The 18761-nt window shown below is 36.5% G+C and overlaps 2 protein-coding genes across 7 annotated transcripts in view; one reads left to right on the top strand and one right to left on the bottom strand.

Moving 5' to 3' along the window:
- The window catches only part of LOC106084632 (G protein alpha o subunit), a 162934-nt gene that overhangs the window by 27234 nt on the left and 116939 nt on the right, over positions 1 to 18761 (bottom strand). The gene's annotated exons all lie outside the window — the stretch shown is intronic.
- LOC106084631 (probable cytochrome P450 49a1) overlaps positions 1 to 18761 on the top strand; it is a 35974-nt gene that overhangs the window by 7713 nt on the left and 9500 nt on the right. For all 4 annotated transcript variants that reach the window (XM_059368794.1, XM_059368793.1, XM_059368792.1 and 1 more), the window contains 3 exons: positions 2082 to 2282; positions 2486 to 2601; positions 9914 to 10079. In XM_059368794.1, coding sequence (XP_059224777.1) covers positions 2149 to 2282; positions 2486 to 2601; positions 9914 to 10079 — 416 coding nt within the window. In that variant the 5' untranslated portion in view covers positions 2082 to 2148. The remainder of the gene's footprint in view (positions 1 to 2081; positions 2283 to 2485; positions 2602 to 9913; positions 10080 to 18761) is intronic.

The raw sequence follows: 18761 nt of genomic DNA, 5'->3' as shown, positions 1-18761 counted from the left end.
GAGCAAAACCATCATGACCAACACCACCATGTCATAACGAAACCCCATAACGAATATTCATTCTAAACACAGCCAGCCAAGTAGTCAATAATACTAAAATAAACCCCACAATGCAAACACAGACATCACACATACACACACACACACGCACACACAAGCAATGACAATAACAACTAGAACAATTGGCTTTATGATGAAACGTCATAATGCGCATAATAATCGCCGTAATGAGTGAAGCTAACAAAAATCCCATAATAATGCAAAATTGGTCTCATGCAATGCAAAATGTGAAGGCCTACCAAACCGGGGTCACATTCATGTAATGGCAAATTTTTTGGTATTTGTGGGAAAATAGAAGATTAACATAACTCTGTTTAAGGCCAAATACTGTTAAGCCATTCCTTAATGTTCATGGTATAAGCTTTGGCTGTAATAACTTAGTAATTGTTGAGATGGATTAGTCACTCTCAGCCACAAAGTCAAATTAGTACCCCAACCCTTGGATTAACAAACAGTTTTGGCATATGAAAAAACATTATTGGCGTCATTGCTGATTTTGTTTTGGTTTTTGTGGCTTGTGAACTTTCCGACTATACTTCAAGGACATTTGCAAGGGTTTATTGCAGTGTGGAGGGTCGAGCATCAAGTTTTAGACAAAAAGTTTCGAAATTTTATTAGCAAATATAAAAAAATTGTATAAATATATATATAAAATTTGAAATAAACAAGTAAAAGGATGATAAGTTCGGCCAGGCCGAATCTTTTACACCCTCCACCAAGGACCAAGTTCTTTGCGCAGTATCTCTGTATACGCAAACAAAGGATAAAGGTTACTAAAACTTGACATTCCTAGAATAAAGGTTACTAAAACTACCCTTTTCTAGAATAAATGGTACCTTCACCTTTCCCAAGAAAGGTATTAAAACTAAAATTTTTCCAATGAAAGGCTTCTAAAACAACCCTTTTTCAAAGGAAAGTGTACTAAGCTACTCTTTCTCAAAGGGAAGGCTATTAAAGCTACCCCTTATCAAAGGAAAGGGTACTAAAAGTAACCTTTACCACAGGAAAGGGTACTAAAAGTAACCTTTACCACAGGAAAGGGTACTAAAGCTACCCCTTACCCTAGGGAAGGGTACTAAAACTACCCTTTATTCAAAGGAAGGGTAACAAAACTACCCTTTACCCAAGTGAAGGGTACTAAAACTACCCTTTCCCAAAATAAAGAAAGCTTTGGGTACTAAAACCACCCCTTTCGTTGGGAAAGGGTATTAAAATTTCCTTTCTTTTGGGAAATGATTCTAACTACCCTTTCTTAGAGAAAAGGGTAGTTTTAGTACTACCACTTCCTATAGGGTAGTTTTACCACCCTTTACTAGAAGAAAAGGTACTTACAATATATTGCCCTTTTTTAGACGAAAGGGTTTAATAATCATTGCAGTATTCTTTTGGCATGGTGAACAACGTTCATACAGCACTCCTTTGCTGACCCAAGTCAAAGAAAGTGATTAACGTTATAACAAACAAGGACAAAATGAAAGAAAATTATCGTGTATTTATGTATAGGGGGTCAAATGACCACATAAATGACAACAATGTAATAAAAGGGAAATATTTAAGGTTTATCTAAGGGTTAGGCCATATAAACCAACGTCTTAACAATAGCTCCTTACTAAAAGAATATGAATTATTAACAAATATTGGGTTACCCAAAAAGTAATTGCGGATTTTTTAAAAGAAAGTAAATACATTTTTAATAAAACTTAGAATGAACTTTAATCAAATATACTTTTTTTAAACTTTTTTTCTAAAGCAAGCTAAAAGTAACAGCTGATAACTGACAGAAGAAAGAATGCAATTACAGAGTCACAAGCTGTGAAAAAATTTGTCAACGCCGACTATATGAAAAATCCGCAATTACTTTTTGGGCAACCCAAAACAACTGTCACTGGGGTAGACATGCACATCCATACACATACACCCTAGAAGCCCTAAACGAGTATCTCTAGGTCGTTAAACCAAAAAAAATTAATTTAATTTTTCTATTATTTTAATGTGTCGTTCTCTTTACATTATCTTTACAGCATTACAAAAAGCAGAAGGCAAATTCTTAATTCGATTTATTTGATTGTCATAATCAAATACACCAACATGTCATCCCTACGCCAAACCACCACGTCTTTGGTCAAACGCACTTCATTCTCGGCCGCAGTAACACCATCCGTAATCACCCAACCGCCAGAGTCAATGGGGGAAATTGACAAATCTCGTGCCTCTGCAGCAAAGTGAGTAGGAAACAATCAAGCCCTCTAGTCCACACATCTGTCTGTCCATGCGTCATTTGCAATAACCTCTCGTTGGCCTTTTGAGATAATTGGCATAATCATCAGACCACCCCATCACCATTTTACTCTTGGCCATTCCACTTCACCCTAATCACACTAATTAAAAATTGTTTTTTTTTTACTCTTGCCTTGTTTTCGAGCAGCAAAAACGGTAATAATGCAACATGGAGAAATGCAGATGTGCGTTCCTATGATGAAGTACCCGGACCCTGGGGCTTGCCTTTGATTGGCAATTCTTGGCGCTTTGCCCCACTCATAGGTAAGTCACTTTCCCAAGTACGAGTGTGTATGAGTAGACGACCGTACAAGCAAGGTCTAATCAAAACTAGGAGAAAAAAAACACCCATCATGACATGCCATATTGCGGTGAACCGCCAGTCAGTTAGTCATTCCGTATTTCGTGACATGCAATGAATGGGCCACAGAAATTTGGTCAAAATTATGCGGTTGATTGGTGTGCCGCTCTCCATCCTATGATGGGGTAAATCATACATGTGAACATAGCACGGGGTTACATGGGAAATTTGACATCTTGTGTTGTTGTTGTTGTAAAAGTGGTATAATTTCTGGGGCACGAAATTTTGGATTGGAAAATTTGTGTTCAAACCAAAATTTAGTTTTGAAAATCTTACCAACGACAAACACAGCAACGAAATTGGCCATCAATGTCATTTTATCCAAAAAAGCAGGTCAAAGTGGAAATTTGATGGCAAGGAGACCAAAAGCGTTTCCTGGGAGAATAGTAGGTATAAAATTTATAATTGTAGTTCGATAAACTTTTGTTTTTTTTCACTTGTTATATTTTTTTGGCCATTGTCATTTAGATAAGCTCTCATCAATGAGTGTTACATATTTCGTCTAAATATGTTCAGAGTTTTTATTTCTTTAGCTTTTAAGTTTTCTTTCGCATTGTCATTCCCCTGATTAGTCGTTTTTCTACTTCTTATTGGAATCAGCTGTTTGCCTGATAGCGTGCGAGTTAATGGAAGTAATTAACTTACAGGCAGTTCATTCCATTGTAACACATCGATATATTGGCCTAAGACTAGATCGCATGATTCGATATTTCAAATAATTAATATCGATAGTATCGTTATCACCATAGTATCATCACCTATATACCTACATCCCAAATTTCGGACCTATAGCTCCATCTGAACAGAAAGTGCCAAATGGTACCAAAATATACGAATCTTTAATAGAACATTTAGTCACCTATCCTATATTTCTTAGTTGTATTGTATTTACAAATTTCAGACCTTAAGATCCATCTGAATGGAAAGTTCAAAACAGTACCAATTTTGGTACCAAGGTGTACGAATTATGAATATATCATCTAGTCCTCCAACATTTATTTCTTAGATGTACCTACATCCCAAATTTCGGTTCTCTAGCTCCATCTGCAAAGAATGTACCAAATAGTACCAATTTTGGTACCAAAATGTTACAATTAGGAAAAGACAATCATTTAGTCGGACATCATATATTTCTAAGTTTTACCTACTTGCCAAATTTCAGGCCTCTAGCTCCATCTGCACAGAAAACAACAAATGGTACCAATATTGGTACCAAAATGTACGAATTTTGAATATATCATTTAGTCACCCATCATATATTTCCTAATTGTACCTACATGCCAAATTTATGTCCTCTAACTCTATCTGTAATGTAATGTACTAAATGGTACCAATTGCGGTACTAAATGTACGTTTCCTCCCGTTACCAGTACTGTTTTACCATTTTTATACCCACCACCGAAGGATGGGGGTACATTTATTTTGTCATTCCGTTTACAACACATCGAAATATCCATTTCCGACCCTATAAAGTATGTCCGTCGTCTGCCTGTTGAAATCACGCTACAGTGATAGAGATTTTGAGCTGAAACTTTACACAGATTGTTTTTTTTTGTCCATAAGCGGGTTAAGTTCGAAGATGGGCTATATCGGACTATATCTTGATATAGCCCCCATATAGACCGATCCGCCGATTTAGGGTCTTAAACCCATAAAAGCCACATTTATTATCCGATTTTGCTGAAATTTGGGACATTGAGTTGTGTTGAGCCCGACATCATTCTTCAATTTGACCCCGATCGGTCGAGTTTTGCATATAGCTGCCATATAGACCGATCTCTCGATTTAAGGTCTTAGGCCCATAAAAGGCGCATTTATTTACGATGTCGCCGAAATTTTGGACAGTGAGTTGTCCTTCTTCAATTGGGCCCAGATCGGTTAAGATTTGGATATAGCTGCCATATAGACCGATCTCTCGATCGGTCTTAGGCCTATAAAAGGCGGTCCAGATTTGGATATTGCTGCCATATAGACCGATCTCTCGATTAAAGGTCTTATGCCCATAAAAGACGCATTTATTGTCCGATGTCGCCGAAATTTGGGACAGTGAGTTACGTTAAGCCCATCGAAATTTTTCTGTAATATGCACAGATCGGTTCAGATTTGGATATAGGGGCCATATAGAACGATCTCCTGATTTAAGGTCTTAGGCCAATAAAAGGCGCATTTATTATCCGATAACGCCGAAGTTTGGGACAATGAGTTGTCCTTCCTCAATTTGGCCCAGATCGGTCCAGATTTGGATATAGCTGCCATAGAGACGGATCTCTCGATTTAAGGTCTTAGGCCCATAAAAGGCGCATTTATTGTCCGATTTCGCCGAAATTTGGGACAGTGAGTTGTGTTAGGCCCTTCGACAGCCCTCTTCAATTTGGCCCAGATCTGTTCAGATTTGGATATAGCTGTTATATATACCGATCCTCCGATTTAGGGTCGTAGGCCTATAAAAGCCACATTTATTGCCTGATGTCGCCGAAATTTGGAGCAGTGAGTTGTGTTAGGCCCTTCGACAGCCCTCTTCAATTTGGCTCAGATCGGTTCAGATTTGGATATAGCTGCCATATAGACCGATTTAAAGCACATGTATGATCCGATTTCGCTGAAATTTGACACAGTGACTTACGTTAAGCTTTTAGACATCCGTATCGTATATGGTTCAGATCCTTTTTTTTTCTTATTACCCTCATCTTTTTGCACTAGATGTCTTTGTAATCCGATTTCGCTGAAATTTGACACAGTGACTTACGTTAGGCTCTTCGACATCCGTGTCGTGTATGGTTCAGATCGTTTTTTTTTCTTATTACCCTCATCATTTTGCACCAGATGTCTTTTAAGTCAAATTTCAAAATTCTACCTCTATTCATCCGCCCTGTATAAAGTTCACCCATTTCGTACTTTTTTGGTACTTTCTTTTTGGTACCTAAATATACAAATTTTCAAAAAGTCTTATAGTCACCCAATTATGGTTGTCAAAGTGAACCTAAACTCCACAATTCAGAGCTCTAGTTCAATTTACAAAGAAAGTACCAAATAGTACCAATTGCGGTACTAAACCTACTATTTCTCCCACTTCCGGTACGATTTTCCACCATACCTTATTTTTTCGAGACACTCTTTAATTTGAGCACAAGAACACAATTCTAGTTCTTTCCGTTCACGCTGGTCAAATATGTACCATTTCATACTTTTTGTTACTTTTTAGTACCTACACGTATGAATATCACCAAATCCAGCCTTATTCCGTGTCTATCACCCTAGACCAACATTCGAGCAAAATTTCACGGTTCTAGCTTTATCCGTTTTGGGCTGGGCGATGATCAGTCAGTCAGTCAGCAGTCTGTCAGACACGCCACTCTTTTATATATATAGATTTCTTGTAAATGTTGCCCACGGCTGCGGTATATTTTTAAGGTCAAATTTTAGCGGTAAATTTATTTCCATGGTCGTCTTTGAAGAAAAATAGACTGATGATCCCACCAGCCCATAAACCATATCCAACCGTCGTTTCTTCGGCATGAATTGCTAACCATTGTTTTTGGCATTTGGGTGTTTTTCTCCCCATATGCGACTGTTTTGTTTGTTTACGAATCAGTTTCGACATAGTTATCAACCAGTGGTGCCACCCTGAGAATTTAACTCGTATTAAGAGTCTCCATGGTGGTAAAAACATACATAAACACTGTTATTCAAAAAACTTTATGAAGATTTGAAATAGGTTTATTTGTTAGATTTTCTGTAAAGAACTGGCAAATAGACCTATTTAAAGGCTTCATTAAGTTTTGCGAATAATGCAGAAAATGTTTGGTTTTTTAAGAAATTCAATTTAAAATATTTTAGTTTTGTTTTCAACGTGTGTGGCAAACAATGGGATTGTTTTATTTACCCGTCTACCGGATTCGCTAGCTTATCGATAAATAAAACGCTCTGCCCGCTAAATGCTTTGTACTTTAACATTGGCAGCACTGATCACACATCCCAAATAATCAAATATCAACAAAACAAACAAAATAAGTGATTTTAATTTTATATACATTCTCGGAGCTAATAAATGTGGTTTTACTTAAATTCTAAGCAATTTGGCCATTCCAGGACTTTTAATCATTGAATAAATGAGTCGCATTCTGCCTCTTTTGGTTTTGTCATTCAGATTGACACCACATGTTTTCACAAACGCCTATAGTAAGCGACGATAAGATTAGTCGCTTAGCTAATTGGGGATAACATTTTTCTCCATACAAACGAAAATCTGCTTAATCTTATATTTAAAAATCAATGTATGTTCGTTTGTAGGTTTGTTTGTGTGTTCCTTATAGACTCAGAAACGACTGAACCGTTTTCTTGAAATTTTCACTGATGGTGCATAATGATCCCGTGGTGAAAATAGATTATTATATTTTTTGATATCTGAAGGGGGAACGGACCCTCCCCCTTACCCTAATGTTCAGAAACGCCAGATCTCGGAGATGAGTGGTGCCATTTAAGCGAAATTTTGTGTGCTCTCTTCTTGTAACCTACAAAAAAAAATTTGGTATTCAAATTTCGGATGGGGTACCAAGGGGGAGGGGGGCGCCCCACCCCAAAACCTACCAAATATATATATACACCAATCACGACAATATGGGACTCAAATAAAAGTTATTTAAGATTAGAATACGCATCTGATATCCAATTGTCGGATCAAGTGTTTGGGGGATCACCCCAACCCCCAAAACACCCCTAAATCGGACATGTTTACCGACCATGGCAATATGGGACTCAAATGAAAGGTATTTGGGAGTAAAATACGAATCTGATATCCAAATTTGGGACAAAGTTTCTAGGGGTCAACCCCTTTCCCAAAACACCCCCCAAACAGGACTTATTTAATGACCATGGCAATATGGAACTTAAATAAAAGGTATTTGAGTGTAGAATACGAATCAGATATCCAGAGGTGGGGCAAAGTATTTGGGAGCCTCCTATCCCCGAGAACATACCCCAATTTACGACCATAGCAATATGGGACTCAAATGAAAGGTCTTTGGAAGTAAAGCACGAATCTGATATCAATGTTCGGGAAAAGTGTCTATGGGGTCACCCCACCCCCACCCATAACACCACTCAAATAGGACGTATTTGCTGCCCATTGCAATATGAGGCTCAAATAAGAGGTATTTTAGAGTAGAACACGAATTTGATATCTATTGGGTTGCCCAAAAAGTAATTGCGGATTTTTCATATAGTCGGCGTTGACAAATTTTTTCACAGCATGTGACTCTGTAATTGCATTCTTTCTTCTGTCAGCTGTTAATTTTAGCTTGCTTTAGAAAAAAAGTGTAAAAAAAGTATATTTGATTAAAGTTCATTCTAAGTTTTATTAAAAATGCATTTACTTTCTTTTAAAAAATCCGCAATTACTTTTTGGGCAACCCAATATTTTCAAAGCCAAGTCACTGAGTGGCCGCCCCATCCCCCAAAACACCCTCCAAACCGATCATGTTTGCCGACTAAGGAAAAATGAAGCCCAAATGAATGGTATTTGGGAGTCGACCATGAATCTGACATCAACATTCGGGACCAACTGTCTAGGGGACCCACCACCCTAATAACACCCAAGTATACGTCCGTATTTGTTCACCAAGACAATTTGGGTCTTTAAGACAGTGGAGCTCGATATTCATAGTTTTTATGGCCCATATCCCAAACCGAACCTATTTGCTGGCTTTTTCAATAAGGGGTTTAAGTGAATGGTAGTTGAGATTAGAAAACGAGTATGATACCCAATTTTGAGGCCAATGCCAATATGGGGTTCAAATATATGAGAATAGAGCACGTTGCTGATATATTGGGTTGCCCAAAAAGTAATTGCGGATTTTTCATCTAGTCGGCGTTGACAAATTTTTTCAACGGCTTGTGACTCTGTAATTGCATTCTTTCTTCTGTCAGTATATTTGATTAAAGTTCATTCTAAGTTTTATTAAAAATGCATATACTTTCTTTTAAAAAATCCCCAATTAATTTTTGGGCAGCCCAATATTTTCAGGACTTAGTGTTTGGGGGACCACCCCACTCCCCAAAACACCTCTAAATCGGGCATATTTACCGACCATGTCAATGTAGGGCTTAAATGTAAGGAATTGGGTGGTAGGGCAAGAATTGCCCAATTTCGGGTCCAGCTAGTGACTAAATAAAACACAGCCAATGCCTTCACATATTTTTTCATTGAAAAAAATTCAAAAAAATTAATTCAAAAAAACAATGTAGTAAAATTTCTAAGCAATCTAGCTTTTGTAAATAAATGTATGAAAGAAAAAAAATTTGCAATACAAGCTACATTCCAATATGTGTGCACGAGTGTGTGTGCGTGTGTATTTTGTTTATGTACATTCCGTAAACATGAAAACCTAAATAAACATTTGTGTGGAACGCTAATTGACAGTTTTGCCGACAAGCTAATTAATTGTCTTTCCTAGCCAATGATAAACCTCCACATTATTGGACAAAAAAAAAAACTTTTAGAAGCTTAAAACAATACCAGAAAGAGTTTTTTTGCGCAAACTCATAGAAACTACAGTTTGGACAAAAAAAAAAAAAAAAATAAAATAAAGATAAACTTTTTGTATAAACAATGACGTTCATTGTCGCATACTAGCGAAATGAAAAACAAATAAAATATTTAGCACACATGAAGTAAAGGCTAAGCGAAATCTGTAAGTAAGCAAATATCTTTATTTAGTTAAATAAATGGCCTAAGCAATTATGGGGAAAGATAAAAAGAAATATTGGGTTGCCCAAAAAGTAATTGCGGATTTTTTAAAAGAAAGTAAATGCATTTTTAATAAAACTTAGAATGAACTTTAATCAAATATACTTTTTTTACACTTTTTTTTCTAAAGCAAGCTAAAAGTAACAGCTGATAACTGACAGAAGAAAGAATGCAATTACAGAGTTGTGAAAAAATTTGTCAACTCCGACTATATGAAAAATCCGCAATTACTTTTTGGGCAACCCAATACATATGGGCCCTTTATTATAGAGAGACAATATTAGAAGCAAACGCCAAAGAAATGAAAAAAAAAAATTTCAAAAAAAAAATTTTTGTAAAAATAAAAACATGTACCAGGATTATAAATAACGAATAAAAATCCAGACTCAACTTTAAAGCAAAACATTTTTTTAAAAAATTTGTGTAAAAAAATACCTTAAAAATTAAGAAATTTTTTTTTCAACTTCTAGGTCATTACAAAATCAGCGATCTAGACAAAGTTATGAAAGAACTACACATAAACTATGGCAAAATTGCCAAAGTTGGTGGTCTCATAGGACATCCGGATTTACTTTTTGTATTCGATGGTGATGAAATTCGTAATATCTTTAAAAAAGAAGAAACAATGCCGCATAGGTAAGTTAGAAATGAAAACGAAACTGCTGACAAGAACACAATGAAAAAAATAGTATTGCTAATTTTTAGAACAAATATTTCTTCCAAATTTCTTAAATGCTTATTTGTTTTTTGGCAAACACAACAATATGAGATCATAAAGTGTGATTTCCCCTTAACAATTAATTTTAGCACCTTGTCTTCTAATTGACCAGCTTCGTGCATCACTGATTTACCAAACTAATGCCAACTCCTATAAAATGTCATGTTCATGTGCTGCCATGTGGTGTGGTGAGTCGTGCTGTGTTGAGATGAATGGTGAAAAAATCACACTTTCGCTCTCTACGCCGTGGCAACTCGTGGTCGATAGTTTGTTTTTGTCGTTAGGCCCGTCTTTAATTCAAGGTTGTGTGATGTGGGCTGATGCATATTTAACCAAAACAAAAAACAAAAAAAACAAACATATTGACAGAACTTGGCTTTGTGAGGATTTTTGGTGTTTTTTAACAATTCAGTGATTTTTATGTGTATGCCAAGGGCGTAGGAATAGAAATGCTCTAAGAGGGGGAAATCTGTTTAGTTTTAGTACTTGTGATAAAACCTACTTTCCCAAAGGAAAGGGCACTAAAGCTACCCTTTCCCAAAGGAAAGGGTACTAAAGCTACCCTTTCCCAAAGGAAAGCGGTCTAAAGCTACCCTTTTCCAATGAGAAGGGTACTCAAGCTACCCTTTCCCAAAGGAAGGGTACTAAATCTATCCTTTTGTTAAGAAAAGGGTACTGAAACTACCCTTTCTTAAAGGAAAGAATAGGTTACTAATGTTACTTGGGAAAGGGTAACATTAGTAACCTTTTCATTGGGAAAGGGTAACTTTAGTACCCTTTCCATTGGCAAAGGCTAACGTTAGTATATTCTCCGTTGGGAGAGGGTAGTTTCTGTACCCTTTTCATTTAGAAGGGGTAGTTTTAGTACCCTTTCCCAAAGCAAAGGGTACTAATGCTACCCTTTCCCAAAGCAAAGGGTACTAATGCTACCCTTTCCCAAAAGAAAGGGTACTAATGCTACCCTTTCCCAAAGGAAAGGGTACTCAAGCCATCCTTTCCCAAAGGAAGGGGTACTAAAACTACCCTATACCAGACAAAGGTTTTGAAGGTGAAGTAACTAAGGGGGGCGCCTTAACCCAAAACCCCTTCGAGCGGCATGATAACCGATCGGGGGAAATATAAGGGACAAACGAAGGTAATATCACAGCAAGGTTTGAATCTGGCTGACAAATTTGGTCTAAATATCTATGGGGCCCAATGTGAATCCATTAATTAGATTTTCCCACATTTAATATTTCACCCCATTATTTGCACATCACTACACTCTATGCCTATGGATGATGCAATTGCGCCAGGCTTTAGCACAACGCAATAGCAGAGTGAATTGAATAAATATTTAAATACACAAAAATTAACAACACTTTTATAATTGAAAAATAAATCTCAAAGATAATCGCATGCACTTAAATCTTCATCCTCATCTACATGTTGTTATAGTTGTAGTGGGTGAAATGCAATTAGCATGAGCTAAAAAAAAAAATTCCAGAACCATACAAAAGAATACACAGAATAAACGATGTGATAACTGGCATTGAAATTCATGTCCAAAGTCGCAACTACTTGGGCGCATGTATTGGTAGAAATTTCTTCCTTATGCTGCGCTGCTACTTCTTTGCTGCTGTGGCTCTTTACTCATTCATGTCGTTAACTTATCTATCTCTAGCCTCCCCCAAACCTCACCTTTGTTGACAGTGTGTGTAACGACATATACACGCTCCCTCTCATGCTCACTCTCTTTTTCTCAAACAGGAGGCTGGTTGACTGCCTAATGACTGTGTGTTAGTGGGATGGTGTTATAGCAAAATTATTTTGCCAGCATAAAAGTTAGGGTCGCTTTTGTAGGGGTAAGAGAGCTGCTGCTTTGTTTTCTTTGTTGTTTTACTTATACAATGACGTCAAATTGTTTGATGATGATGATGATGATGGGCTCTGGGCGGCCATGATTGTAGGTGGTGGAAAATGCCAAAGGACCCATCAATGTTGGCAATACGGTCTTTTAACATTTTTAATTACAACATTTACAGAGACCAAGTGTTATGCTCAAGAACCAAAACACACACACAAACATATACTCGAACACGCATGCATGCATATTTCAAGCAATGAGCACCGTTATTTACTTGAAATCTTCATAATCGCGTAGAGTGGGGGAAATTGTGGAGACATTAAACCAAAAAAAAAACACAACAGTTGAGAGACCAGAGTGTGTGTCTATGTGTGTAGCAAAAGAGCACATTTGTGTATTGAGTGTTATACATTACCGTTACTTGTTATTGTGTATACCTGCATTTGTTGATGATGGCAATAAAATGTACGGCTATGTGTCTGTTTATGTTGTTAAGTAGGTGGTGTGCTGGCATTTCTTCTAATGCATGAGATATGGTATTGGTATGCAAATACAATTGAGTGCTTGAGCACATTACTGCGAGCCAGCATTTCTGTTTATGGGCTTTTTATACCCTCCACCATATGATCGGGGTATATTATTCTAGTCATACCGTTAGTAACATATTGAAATATTCGTCTGGGACCCTATAAAAATTCTTGATCGTCTCGAAATTCTCAGACGATTAAGCCATGTCCGTCCGTCCCTCCGTCCGTTTGTGGAAATGACGATAGCGGTTGAAGGGGTGAAGTTAGCTACTTGCACACATATTCTTTCGGATGTAGGTCGTTGGGGATTTTAGTAGTTCATGTTGGTTCAGATTTGGATATAGCACCCATATAAAACGATTCTTTCAGACATGGCATTGGTATGGAAATACATTTGAGTAGTTGAGCACATTACTGGGAGCCAGAATTTCTGTTTATGGGTTTTTTTATATGACAACTCTAGCGAGTTTACGTTCAACAAATGTCCTTGGGTATGTAGACGTAAGTGGAAGAGAGAGAAGGGTATAGGAAAATATGATCGAAGCCATCTGTCTATAGCTTAACGCCAAAAGTTTTAATAACATCTTATATATTGTATAAAAATTCAATTTGTGTTTGTTTGTCGGCTTGATTGTTTGTTCCGTATAGACTCAAAAACGGCTGGACCAATTACCTTGCAATTTTCACAAATTGTGTAGGTTGGTCTGGAAGGAGACATAGGCTATATAATTTTTTGAAATCGGAAGGGGAGCGAATACTCCCCCTTACCCCAGAAGTCCTACCCAAAAATAAAAGTGGACCGATCGGGACAATATGGGATTCAAATGAGAGGTATTCAAAAGTAGAGTACAAATTTCATGATAAAAGTTGGGTCCAAGTAGATGGGGGGTCGCCCCAGCCCCAAAACCCCTTCAAATAGGTTTGTTTGACGATCATGACAATATTGGACTCAAATGAAAGGGATTCCGGAGTAGATTACGAATATGGTCAGGAAGTAGGAAAGGAAACGGAAGGGGCGGACCTTCCACCGTTACCCAAAACACACCACCCAAAATCAAAAATGGACCGATGAGGACAACATTGATATCAAATGAAAAGTTTGCGGAAGTAGATAACGAATCTGGCATACAAATTCATGTCGAAGTATAAGATGTCACCCCATCCTCACAAAAACGCCCAAGATGGGTACATTAGCCAATCATGGATAAAAGGGGACTCGGTTTGCTTGTTCCATATAGGCTGAAAAACGGCAGAACCGATTTTCTCGAAATGTTCGCATATTGTTTAGGTTAGTCTGGAAGGAAACATAGGCTATATAATTTTTCGGTATCGGAAGGGGAGCGGACCCTCCCCCATAATGCCAAAAAACACAACCCAAAATCAAAAGTGAACCGATCGGGACAATATAGGTAACAAATGAAAGGTATTGGAGAGTAGAATCTGAATATGGTATTAAAAATTTAATCTATGTACCCGTACTCCAAACAAACATATTGGACGTTCATTTCACAATGGGGTTCAAATGAAAGGTATTCGGGAGGAGATTTCGAATCTGGAATACAAAGGAAGGAAACATAGGCAATATAATTTTTAGATATCAGTTGGAGGCGGACCCTTTCCCTTACCCCAAAAACGTTACCATATCCGAAATTGGTCCGATGGGCACAATAAGGTTCATGTTCATCGAAGTCAATATGAGACTCAAATGAAAAGTATTGGGCAGTAGATAACAAATGTGGCTTAAAACATGAGATCCAAGTAATGGGAGGTCGCCCACTCCCAAATACCCCCAAATGGACATATTAGCCGACCATGGATATATGGGACTCAAATGAAAGGTGTTAGGGAGTAGATAACGAATATGACATTAGAGACATTGAGAGTATCAAGCGAATTTGATATCCAATTTTGGAGCCAAGTGTTTTGGAGTACGCCCCTGAACTAACCTGAACTTCATTTCCGTTGGGAATAAAGAACGAATTTGATATCTATTTTCAGTGCAAAGTGCCGGTGGCCGCCCAACCCAAAACCCCCTCATAAAGGGTTCATATTTACCGGCCATGGCAATATGGGGTTCAAATTAAAGGGATTGCAGCACGAATTTGATATCCATAATTGAGTCGAAATGTCTGAGGTGCCATCCCTCCCCTAATGAGAACATTACCACCAGGATTCGAGAAGGGGCAAATTCTCGCACATCATTGAGTGCTTTCCGATTTAAGTTTAAACTCAATGATAAGGGACCTTTTTTAACGCTGAGTCCGAACGGTGTTTTCCCTCTTTGGGGAAAATTTTTTAAATGACCATGCAAGGCATTGTACGCCGCAAATGTCGCAAACATTGTCCGAAGTTGTCGCCAGGATTCGAACGCGTTTAGCGTCATAGGCTACAATGGCACGAATTCGATATCCCCATTCAGGGCGAAGAGTCCCCACCCAAAAAAGATATTAGAGAGTTAAAGAAGGCACAGCTGAGCGGCCCGGTTCAGCTATTTTTTTTTATTAAAAAATAGTTTTGACTACAATTTCTATTAAAAAAAAAAAAAATTGGACAAAATTTTCTACAAATGTTGTTAAATGTTGACAAAGTATTCTATGGAAATAAAATTTTGACAAAATTTTCTATAGAAATAAAATTTTGACAAAATTTTCTGTAGAAATATAATTTTGAAAAAATATTCTATAGAAATAAAATTTTGACAAATTTTCTATAGAAATAAAATTTCGACAACATTTTCTATAGAAATAAAATTTTCTATTGAAATAAAATTTCGACAAAACTTTATTTGAAAATAAAATTTTGACATAATTTCTAATGAAAATCAAAATTTGCAAAATTTTCGATAAATAAACAAATCTTAACAAAATTTATCATTGATATAGTTTTAAAAAATTGTCTGTATAAATAAAATGTTGGCAATAATTTTTATGAAAATCAAACATTGGCTAACTTTCGATGAAAATCAAATTTTTACAAAACTTTTCTATGACCAATATCTAATAAAAAAGTAAAAATTAAAAAAAAAAAACAGGGAAAACGTCATGAAACTGAACATTCTTCAACATTTTGTGTGTAACAAATTATTCAAACAAAACTCCCCACTCATGTTACACCAAAATGAACAATTTGTGAGTTATGCACATTTTGCCAAGCCTAAAGTTTAAGACATGCTTTATAAGGTAGATGGCAACAAAAATTGTCACGCTAAATGACCGGCCGAGTGTTTGTCTTTGACATATCTCGAGAGTTGTAAAACAAACCTCAATGACATTTCATTCGCTTTGGTGGGCATTTTCCGTAGACACACCACAATCAGAGACCATAAAAGACCAAAACCAGTCAAACAAACCACTACAGAGGGCGTCGTAGACTAACCCAGCAATTGACCTTTGTTTTAAAATTAGTTACAAATTTATGTTAATGTGGTAAAAATTATTACAAAAAGAAAGAGACTATAGTCTTGACCCTAAATGCAGGCAATCATGACAAGCTACACCCAAATAAAATGCCAACTTTTTTCGATTTTGTGCTTTCTCTGGAAATTTGCAAGTAAAGAACACCTTTTGATGTCTTTTTTATTTACCCTTTTCTATTCATTCATCATCTGGTCCATTCATTACTCAGTCAGTCAGACAAACAACCAGCAACTCTGTGAAATGTCTGCCGCTGCATTTGTTTTGAGGAAGGAATTTTCAAAGAAAATTTATTGGTTTTGTGTGATGCTTCGAAATAGCGCCGCCGAGTCGACAACAACAAAAATAAAAAGCAACGCCACCAACCAAAATTGTTTTCAATGACATGATTTTTTGCTTTTTTCGATTGGATTTGAAAATAAAACTGACAATTTTGTCTGCCGCCACATGCAAGTAGACGAAAACGAGCGAGATCTAAGCGCCATCGTCTGGGAACCATAAACAGCTGCTACTTTTCCCTAAACAAGTGTATAGCGTGTTTTATTTAAATGAGTTCATAAAAAACACAACTAAACCGAATTCGATGCTTCGTTTTTAGGTTAGGTTTTGTTTTTAGGTTACTGTTAGTATGCAAACAAAGTTTCGCTTTAAACGTCCTACCCATTTCCGAGATCTGGTGTTTTTGAAAATTATGGTAAGGGGGTGGGTGGGAAAGTTAAAACATAACAATGCAAACAACCGTAACGAAATTCCAATATTTTCTTTTTCTTTATTCAAAGGACCGATAGGTTGTCATAAAAAAGATACAGCGGTCAAAAAAAGTATTCATCATTAGCAAAATTGATAATAAATTCACTTATTTTGGGTAATTGAAGAAAATTTAAAGTAAACAAATAATGCAGTTTTATGCAATAGTTTATTTTTCGTAATATGTTTTAAAATAAATTCAAAAAAAAAATTTAATTAGCGCAAAAAATGCAATTTTATATAATAACACCAAAAACAGAACAAAAAAAGTATTCATCATTGATGTGCTATCATCAAAGTCAAATTCAAATATTATTTGGGAATCCCCCTTTTCTGTTTTATTTAGTAAAGGAGGCTTTGCCCTTGACAGCAAATATTTAATTTCATTGAAAATATAGTTTTTGTCAAAATGGGTCGTAAGCAAAACGAGGTTTCTGATGAGGTAAAAGTTTTGATAATAAAACACCACAGGAATGGTTTAACTCAAAAAACTATCAGTGAAATATTAAATAGACCACGATCTACTATACAATCCATCATCAGAAAGTAGACAGAAACGAAAACTGTTGACAATAAACCAAGATCTGGTCGACCAAAAGCACTTTCAGTTGGAGATGTGCGTTGGCTAGTGCGGCAAGTTCAGAAAACTCCGAAGACAAATGCGACCATTCTTCGTAAAAACACTATGGAATATTTAGGGAAGGAAGTTACTACACAAACAATTCGAAATACACTCAAAAGGCATAGTTACAGAGGAAGAACTGCACATAAGAAGCCCTTTATAAATAAAATAAACCGAGTGAAAAGGCTAAACTTCGCAAAAATGTATGTAAAACAGCCCGAATCATTTTGGAAAACAGTCATTTTTGCAGACGAGAGCAAGTTTAATCTTTTTGGGTGCGATGGAAAGGTCATAGTGTACAGAAAACCAAATACAGAGCTTGAAGAACGAAACACAGTTGCTACTGTAAAACATGGTGGAGGTGGTTTAATGGTTTGGGGGTGTATGGCGGCTTCAGGAGCCGGAAATCTTGAAATTATTAATGGAGTAATGGATCATAAGTATTACATTGACATTTTAAAGAGAAATTTAAAAGATAGTGCTGTAAAACTTGGGCTTGGTAATAACTTTCAATATTATCAAGATAATGACCCCAAACATTCTGCTTTAAATACCAAGATGTGGATGCTGTATAACTGCCCCAAAGTCATTAAAACTCCTCCTCAAAGTCCCGACTTGAACCCAATTGAACATCTTTGGGAACATCTCGAACGCAAATTGAGAACGCGCAATTTTTCGAGCAAGAGTCAAATGCAACAGGTGATAATGGAGGAATGGACTAATATAGACCAAAATATAACCGGTAAATTAGTCCAATCGATGTCAAACCGTTTAAAAGAAGTTATAAGACGCGGTGGTCGAATAACAAAGTATTAATTTTTTTAAATTATGTTATTTATTTTTTTGTTTTTTTGCAATGATGAATACTTTTTTTGTTTAATTTTTTGTGTTCAGCTGTAAAATGGCCCTTTTTGTTCCAATAAATACTATTTTTTTCTTTAAAAACAATGAAATTGTGTACATATATATCACACAAGCACTACTGCATCATTAGTTTAATATGTTTTTATTCCAATTGTCTTTTGTAGACTTATTAAAAAAAAACATTGAATGATGAATACTTTTTTTGACCGCTGTAACTGCTGTATGATCAATTCTGACCACTCTGCCCTCTTTCTGTTCATGTTGACTTCTCTAAATTAGCGCAATCTACTGGCTGTTGGATCAACTAAATCCAAACAGCCAATAGATGGCGCTAATTTAAATGTTAGTCCTACTCGCTTGGCGTGGCTTAACGTCTATAACATTGATCCTCATGTGCTGGTTGTCTATAAATGACTATTAAATAGTCATCATTTAGTCTTTTTTTAAAAGACTTTTTGGTTTGGTAGGTGGCCCACCTAGGCACACCACCCCAGATATTGATACCAATTTTTTGTTTTTAGGTTACTGTTAGTGTGCACACAAAATTTCGCTTTAAACGTCCTACCCATTTCCGAGATCTG

This window comes from Stomoxys calcitrans, chromosome 5 (genome assembly GCF_963082655.1).
Source record: "Stomoxys calcitrans chromosome 5, idStoCalc2.1, whole genome shotgun sequence".
In the NCBI taxonomy this organism is placed as follows: domain Eukaryota; kingdom Metazoa; phylum Arthropoda; class Insecta; order Diptera; family Muscidae; genus Stomoxys; species Stomoxys calcitrans.
This window is presented reverse-complemented; position numbering and strand designations above follow the sequence as displayed.